The following is an 8,431-nucleotide window of genomic DNA, read 5'->3' as shown; positions in this document are numbered from 1 at the left end:
ATATATATATATTAATTATAATGAATTAGAATATATAATATCTTTTTATTTTGTATTTTATTTGATGATAAAGTTGAGACCACAGTGCCCAAGATATATTTTACCATTTTTATTTTTGTTACACAAAATGGCTTTAATATATTGATTATGGTGTATGTGGGTTGTCATAAAAATATGTGTGTTCTTATGGCCATACATAAAATAATTCTACGGGCCAGTCCATTAACTTTTTCAGGGTGTTGTGTTTAAGAACCACAAAGTAGATGTTCGTCCCCTCTTTCTTCCTCAGGAGAGCTTGGCAGAAGTGATCTTGGGTCGAGAGGCGGTGGCCATCTTTGCCACAGAAAGGCTGTAGGGAGTCTGCTTCCCCTGCAGGTGTGCCTCGCGCTTCTGGGTCAAGTTCTGCTCTATCTGGTTCAGGCTGAACTGGTTTATGAACGTTACGGCTTGCCTTCCTTTGAGAGGCCCCTTCTTCACAGAGTCGTCCTGTGTCGTCTGTGTGGAGATGATGGCAGAGATGGACATGAGGTGAGAGCGATGAGATGGTCTGTGGAAGGTGAGGCGGTTGGCCAGCCTATGTCTGTTGCTGATGTCCAGTTGTTTCATGCCCAGTTTTGTCTCATGCTTCATACTCAGGCTACACACATTTATTGCATCCATTTTCTCTCCCAGGTGATCATCCTGTTGAGATTTGTATGGAGTCTCAGGGTTCTTTAGGATATCTGGGTGTTCTACCAGATGGAAGATCGGCTTGGGTTTGGGCCCATCCAGTTCCTTGAGGTTCATCGGATACCTGTTCTGTATCTTCTTCAGCCAGTGACCAGGCAGCTCCCTGTGACCTTGCGCAACTCTCGCATCACCTGTGCTGCTGGACAAACGCTGAAGGGCAATCTGCTCGCCGACATACTTGACAACAAGCTCTGGAAACCCCCAGAGTTGTTCACTCAGCTTACGATGCAAGTGGAATTCCAGCTTCTGTAAGAACACCTGGGAGTTTACGGATACTTTGGTCATTTCAGGGGATGGCTGGATGGTCGGTGGAGAGACAGCAGATGGCAGAATGGAGCCTGTTGTCAGGTCCTCTGTTGTGGTCTTTACTCCAGATGCTTTCTGGGCATATTTCAGTCTCGCAGGAAGCAACATCCTCACTATCTGGATAACCAAAATGGCAAACTTCCAACGCCCGCGGGGAGATTTTCTCAGTAGTGTGACTTTGGGGAATGTTGACGTGGCTCGTCTGGTTACAATATCAGCTTTACATCTTGCACTGGGAACTGTGGAGCTTTCGGTCATCTCGTGTTTGCCGGAGGCTGCCTCTGGAGATGACATTGTTGTGTGAAAGTAAAATGGCCTCTCATGTGAGTGAGTTGGCTGACTACAAGGCAGATGCTCCAAGGCCAACAAAACAGAAGAATTCCTTAATTCTTCTGGTACATGGTGAGGATTGGCTTGGTAAAAGCTTGTCTTGCTTTGTTGTCGGTGTAGATGCCGAGTACTGGGTCTCCTACTTCTCGAGTGGATGCTGGAGCCGCTCTGTCTACAACTGCCACTCTTCTGTGAGGTGGATCTACTGCTGCATCCCGAAAAGGACGGCTCGTAATACGAGGAGGAAAAATCAGAGGATGACGAGTCTTGGAGGCTGCACTGTTTGAGTTGCACTTCATACTTTTCCAGTCGCTGTATAATCCTGTTGTAGAAAGTGAGAATGGCATCCATGCCACCGATACTACCATAATGTCTACGCTTCCTGGATAGAGGGGAAAAAATATTTACAAAACTAATAATTGGACTGGGAGAAACATGTGTTTAACTTGTAGGAAGTTACCTGAGGGGCTCTGATCCATCCTGTAGGAGGAAAATAATAGATAATGAGCACCTTTTTGAAATCAGAACCAACCTCAAAGTATTCAAATCAGGTCAGGTCACATCATGTTTTCCTTAGCCTACCTCACTGAAGATTCCCCAGGATCCAATAAGTCTCCAGAGTATATAGCAGCAAAGTATAGCTAGCACAATATGGGCATTATCATATGAGATTAATCCAAATCTTTCCTCAACAACAAATTCAGGAAATGTTCCTAAGGTCTTTGGGACACGAAATCTGAAGTTTGTGTTTAACATTTCCGAGTATCCACCCAATATGGTGGTCGGATTAGTCAAACACAAATCAAAACTGTGGCTGTTCCGGAAAAGTGAAACTGGTCCTGAAAAGAAAGATAGGCCTACCACTAGTCTGATGTGACGCTGCTTCTTTATGACGCAGGGAGACGCAAAGCAAGCGCTGGTGCGCGGGTAATCGGAACGTTCTACTTTGACATGCAGTCAGATCGGTTTCAGTGAGAGCAACACAAAAACGCCTAGGCTATGTGTTCTAGCCTGTAAAATATTGATATATATAATTCTGTTCTTATTCTCCTAGACCCCTTTGCTTGTTGATAGGCTGACCTTACCTGTCTAAATGTCCAGCATTGGTGAAAGATTTAGGACTCTGACGTCCTGGACTTTGATTAGGAATACGATGCTTTCAGTATCCAATGAAGCTTTATTTTACGATAGGATGGATCGTTCATTGTAATGCTAGTCTGAAAGAAAGACTTAAAAACATCACATTTTATTCTATGCTGACAATTTTTATTACAATGTCTAGACCACTTAATTTAGCCGCCACTTAATTCTTCTCCAAGAAAACTGTTCACTATATGACGAACAAAATAGCCTATATTTACTAGGCCTAATAACTACATTTTGATACAGATTAATAACAATTAATTAATACTATTATGCTTATCACTAAATACTTTGCTTTAGCCTACCTTGAGATAAGATAAAAATTTAAAAACTATATACCCAAACATGAGATATGCTTCAATGAAAATGTTTATTTAGTTATTGCAATATTTGTCTAGTTTATTCCTCTAATATTTTCTAGAGAGAGGGTGTAATATGTTGATTTCCCCTGCTGGTGTTCGGATCTCTTCAGTTGCAGGTTGAGCTCTATGCGGTTCAGATCTTCCTGACTCATGAATGGTAGTGTTTCTTTGTCTCTCCGTTTTAGTTTGCAGGGAGACCTCTGCTGTGTGAAAGCTGGAAGGACCTTTTGGTTTTTAGCGACGTAGGGCGCTGTGTGGTATGACTGCAGCACCTTCCCTGGAATTGTGCAGAGTTTCACCTCCAAGAATTTCCTCCTGAGTTTGTTTTCGAGCCTCCTCTTGAGTGACGTCACCTCCTCCAACACACCATCCAGAGCCACGGATGGACTGGCTGCTCTCAGGATCTCGGGGTGCTCGGCAAGCTGTTTGCTACACACCAGCGCACCAGCTTGCTCCTTCCTGGCGGGCTCTGACAGGTTCTGTAATTTCTCTGAGACTTCGCCTGTCCTCTTTAAGCACAGGCCGATTTGTGCCTCAGGGTTCCAAGGCTTTACAGTATTCCACACAGGTCTGCCATCGCCGGCGTGCAACTGGAGAGCATGGTCTCCCACATACTTGATGACCGGATTAGGAAAGCCCCAAAGACGCTGGCTGGTCTTGCGACGCACGTGAGCCTCCAGCTTCTGCCAGACCCTCTCGGTAACAAAGGGTGGTCTGATGGCCTGGGAGAACATCAGAATGGGCGAAGGGATGGAGTTTGCGGCCTTGCTCTCTGAGAAGTTTCTGAGTTTCTGAGTAAAGAAAACAGGGGACCTGAAGGCTGTCTTCACAGTCTTGGTCTTGGCTTGAGGAGAAGCTGGCGTTGGTGGTTTAAGCCTTGCAGGTATGCTGGCAGCCAGCATCCTCACTATTTGGACCATCAAGAAGGCCCATCTCCAGCGCTTGTGAGCAATGGTGTTTTTGATGCGACTCTCACAGCAAGGCAGAAAGACTGTCTGAGGTCCCTGCAATTGCTCTTGGTTGGTGTTGTTACCAGTGGTAGATGTTGCCATGGGCTCACTGCAAGGCACGTGATCCAAAGGTGACTGTGTCCAAAAAGAGATCTTCAGTTCACCTGAGTCTTGATTTGTGGCGGTGTTGTTCAGGTATCCATCCTCCATACCTTTGGTATTCCCACCCCAACAGGATGTGGTCTGCTCATGGCAAGACCCGGCACAGGTGGGGTCTGAAGAATCTTCAGGGGAATAGTCAGTCTCCAGTAAGCGTTCTATCCGACTCAGGTGACAGAGGGCGAGCCTGAGGGTGCGTTCACTGCTGTCCATAATATTGCCTTCAGCACATTTCTTCAAGAGATCTCTGTAGATAAATGCTTTCCATATGAATGACTGAATACTAAATAGTGTATCATTATTATTATTATCAGACTTTAAAACTTGTCTGTGTTTATTATGAATAGCCTACTTACAAGATCATGACATCAAGGGTGTCATCCTGCATAAATAAAAATAACAAAAATACATTATGGAAATCTCTTTTGAAATATCTTTAGAGGTTAATTTAAGCCTTAAATTAAGGTAATATTGTAGTTGGCTTACCTCTAAAAATACTGGTAAATAACTTGTACCGACGTGCAAAATAACGTATATAAATAGAAGTAGAGTGTCCATATGATTTTGAAGAGCCTGAAAGCCAATATCCGTGATAGACGGTGGAGGGGGCTCAGGGCCAATGAAGTTAAAAAGGTTAAACGTGGCTCCGAGCCAGTCGAACATGTCCGGATGTCCACCGAACCTCCTCTAGGCCCACCAGTAGATCTTAAACACAACCGTCAGTTTTGCGAGATGTTCTATTTAAATTCGCGTTCAGCTGACACATTTCGTAGGGCCAGCTGATATATGTTTGGTTGATGCCCCGACTGATTAGGCTATTAGACATGCGCATGTCATATAATGTTACAGCCTTTATGACGACAATTTACCTATGCCCGCAGCTACGTCACTCATGCGCAGGTTGTCTAGGTCCATGATAACCGTTCAGCATCTTTATAAAATGACCTAGAATTACGGTTCGAACTTTTTAAGATACATTTCACGATAAATTATAGGCAAAACATGTTTAATTGATCACTGCCAGCGTGCCACACTTGAGACTTGTTCAAGTCAATAGCGATAGAAATGCATAAGCCCAATAGCTTTGCATTAGTCTGTATTTAAAACACAAATTAAATAGCCCATGCATACTAGGACTGAGAAGTCTTCAGATTCCAAATGATGCTGTTGGGTGCCTGCTCTTTTTTATGTTGAACTGCAGAGGGCAGCATTGCTCCTCTGTACTTTTGAGTGGACCGTGGGTTTGAGCGCACACGTTTTGAAACCAGACATTGGTTTTGGGCTGGCAGACTTTGCAGGCCAGGGCGGTGCTGTAAGCTGCATTTATTTATGTGAATTTTAGGTCTGTTTAAGCAGACACGCTGTTGTCGTGGGTGTGTTGGGTCATATTCTCATCCATGGAACTCTAAAAGTAATTTTGCTGAATCTCACGCATGAGATTGTGAGGAGAGGTTGATAGATTTGTACAGTAGTAGGCCTAGACCTTTCATGACTAGGGGGGGTAAATCCTGTTTTCATACCTGAAGCAAGCAGGAAGCCAGTTTTATAGGCTGGTGACAGATAGACAGGAAGCCTCTGCTTTCTGTAGATTTAACCCAAAAACAGACTCACTTCATGACCTAAGCTCAAAGTCCTGGTTATGATCCCACTTGATAGACCAGGATATTATAAATCCCATATGTGATTCATCGTCGCCGCGCAGTGGAATGAAAGAAAGGTGCTGACAGCTTTCACTGCTCGCAAATCCAAAGGGAGCACTTGTCTAGTCGCGTTTTCAATGCAAGCAAAGCCTTTATTTTTTCAGGCAGTGCTTTTGGCAGCATTAGTGTGGAGATGAATGCATTTTAATGATGTGGTGATGTGGTGTCCACATGCCAGTCAGGATTTCAGGTCACACTCCACAGGATGTGGACAAACACACGACTGAATGCAAACATTAATGTAGAGCACAGACACATTTTGGGGCCCCCATGGGATACAGAGCCCTACATTTCCCAGATCCTGTTTTCATGTTAGGGTGCTAATTTTGACCCTCCTACACACACACACACACACACACACACACACAGCTCCCACATCACATAATATACAAAAACCTTTATGCTCCCTTTCTAACTTAGGGAGCAAATTACAAATTGTGCTATTTTAGCATGTTGTATAAGCACCTATTTGTGAGACATTATTCATCATCCTGGTAAAACTGAACACTGGCTAAGCAAGATGAATGCTTTCAAGATGCTCCAGACTTTTTCCATCTGAGCCCTGCCCGATGTAAGTTTGAATAAATGTTCTGTTTACAGTGGTACCCATTATGGGTCAGTGTAAATAGTTTGCTAAAGCTACATTGAACATGGAGCAAGCAACTGCTTTTGTTGTGTTGTTGGGGCTCCTGTCCAACCAGCTTCACAGGCACAATGCCAGGTTTGCTGGGAAACCAAAACCAGAATGGCTTACTGTGGAAGAGCAAGAAAGGAGGATTGAAAGAAAAAGCCCACATTAAACAGTGCATGGTATCTATGTCAACCATCATTGTGTACACAGTTCCTAGGGTCCATGGTTTATTTGTAAGGCATCCCTTTCATTTATATAACTGACTTTAGAGCAGTCTCACTGTTGACTTGGCCTGTAACGAAAACCTGGGAATCAGGAAAACATCTGTACAACAGTATCTGTACCTTTGGTCCAGTTTATGTTGGCACATATTTGATGTTTATGTTGTTTTTGCAGTGGTGAGCTGGGTGAGATGAATGTCTGCTTTGTGGTATATGTGTGATTCCAAGCAATTTCAGGAGGATATGGGAATATAATTATTTTTTAATACAGAAGTAAACAGTGATCTTTTGCAGTTTTTAGTGTACAGTGATCACACTGTGTGTGTGTGTGTGTGTGTGTGTGTGTGTGTGTATCTGTCTATCTGTGCCAGCTTGTGTCAGCATATGTGTGGGTCCTGTCTACTGAGTCCGTGTGTGGTCGTGGGTGTGTATGCTCTGCGTGAGGTGATCAATGGCTCTCATTTTCTAGGTCAAAAGTCAGTCTGCATGCCTCTTCCTGTGTCCCTCAGGAAGAAGATTGGGTCCTTCAATCAGGAAGTGACCAGACACCAGACCAGTGGAAAGACTGATAGCCACATATGCAGGCAAAGAAGAAATCCCTTTCTCACAGAAAACAGACTTTTCATTGATACTTTTCATTGATGCATCATCTGCCATTTTGATTATTTCAGCATAATGAATGCCTCTGATAAGAACTGGCACTGTCTTTTCCCCAAAGCATTAGATGGTTAGATGACAAACTAATGAGATCATTCCTGTCAGCATTAACATGCGTATATTGTATTATATTGTTTTCTTTCTTTCTAAGCAAATTGTTAGGGGCATCATTTCCTAAAGCCATTAACATATTTTTGCCTCACTGAGACTGTTTGGCGATCACTCATAATCTATGTGTTATTAATAGAGTAGATCAGACCGGTCCAGACTCTCTAAAAGCCATTACGGAGGTTAAGAGGGATTTAATTGTTTCCTGAGTGTCTGGAACCAAGGGCTGCACGACTAGAGTAATTAAATCACTTCCCCTATTATCAAGGTTTTTTTGTTGGCCAGGATCTTAATTAAGGGGGGGTAATTAGGAGTTCTGACAGGAGTCGTCTCCATCTTTGACAGGGGGCATTTAGTCTCTGCAAAGCAGCTTCCTTCTGCATTCTCCCTCATCCTTTGTGTTGAGGAGTGCAGAACTTAGAGGACACCGTGACCAAAAACACCAACAGATGCTCACAAACTTGGAAGGGAGAAATATATAGTGTCACTTGGCAAAGCAGACCTGTGACAATTTGCGAGTTCAATTTTCTGTGAAACATTCTTGTTTTACACCCCCTCCCTTTCCCTCCCTCCCTCCTGAAATCAGAAGCAGGAAATATAAAGTGCTACTCAATGCCCTTTCTGAAGCCGGAGCCTCGGATCAGGTGGGATGAAGATTTAGGGTACTTCACTACACATCAAACGGACAGCCTTGAAATAGGGGAGAGGAAGTATCCGTAGCTCGTAGGCCTGGCCTCTTAACCATGTTGCCATGACTGGCCCCGAGAGCACTTGGCAAAATTGCAACCGTCTGTCTGAGGGTGAGCCTTGATCTCGCGTGTCCTTCTCTGTCCAACAAGCTTTGAAGTTTATAGTGGAGGGAGGCAAATCCCTGCCCCTCTGTATTGTATCCAGGCTCTTGCATTACCTTGGATCATGTGCTCATGAGATGGTGGACATTATTGTTTCAAGAGGCCAGCAACACCACCTCTCACCTTTGCTGTGAACATACTTTGATTGACGTGCAAAAATCGTTGCAGGATTTCCATGCATACCATTTTAAGTTTGAGCCAAAGACTTTGGTAAAAAGTTCTTCTGAGGTTTGGTCCAACTGTACTTGGGCGCAGAGACCAGAACCATGGAAATCTGAGTGTAA

General features: G+C 43.8%; 2 protein-coding genes across 2 annotated transcripts; both read right to left on the bottom strand.

Moving 5' to 3' along the window:
* Positions 1–132: 132 nt before the first annotated feature.
* LOC125288328 lies at positions 133–2,291 on the bottom strand. The gene is made up of 3 exons (XM_048234607.1): positions 1,948–2,291; positions 1,826–1,845; positions 133–1,747 (listed from the first exon to the last, which is right to left on the bottom strand). Exons 1-3 carry the CDS (start codon positions 2,119–2,121, stop codon positions 286–288), a joined length of 1,656 nt encoding a protein of 551 aa, XP_048090564.1. The 5' UTR covers positions 2,122–2,291; the 3' UTR covers positions 133–285.
* Positions 2,292–2,864: 573 nt separating this feature from the next.
* Positions 2,865–4,797, bottom strand: LOC125288329. Its single transcript, XM_048234608.1, has 3 exons — positions 4,466–4,797; positions 4,336–4,361; positions 2,865–4,226 (listed from the first exon to the last, which is right to left on the bottom strand). The coding sequence occupies exons 1-3, from the start codon at positions 4,640–4,642 to the stop codon at positions 2,903–2,905; spliced, it is 1,527 nt and encodes a 508-aa protein (XP_048090565.1). The 5' UTR covers positions 4,643–4,797; the 3' UTR covers positions 2,865–2,902.
* Positions 4,798–8,431: the final 3,634 nt, after the last annotated feature.

The sequence above is a fragment of the Alosa alosa genome, chromosome 23 (assembly GCF_017589495.1).
Source record: "Alosa alosa isolate M-15738 ecotype Scorff River chromosome 23, AALO_Geno_1.1, whole genome shotgun sequence".
Classification (NCBI taxonomy): domain Eukaryota; kingdom Metazoa; phylum Chordata; class Actinopteri; order Clupeiformes; family Clupeidae; genus Alosa; species Alosa alosa.
This window is presented reverse-complemented; position numbering and strand designations above follow the sequence as displayed.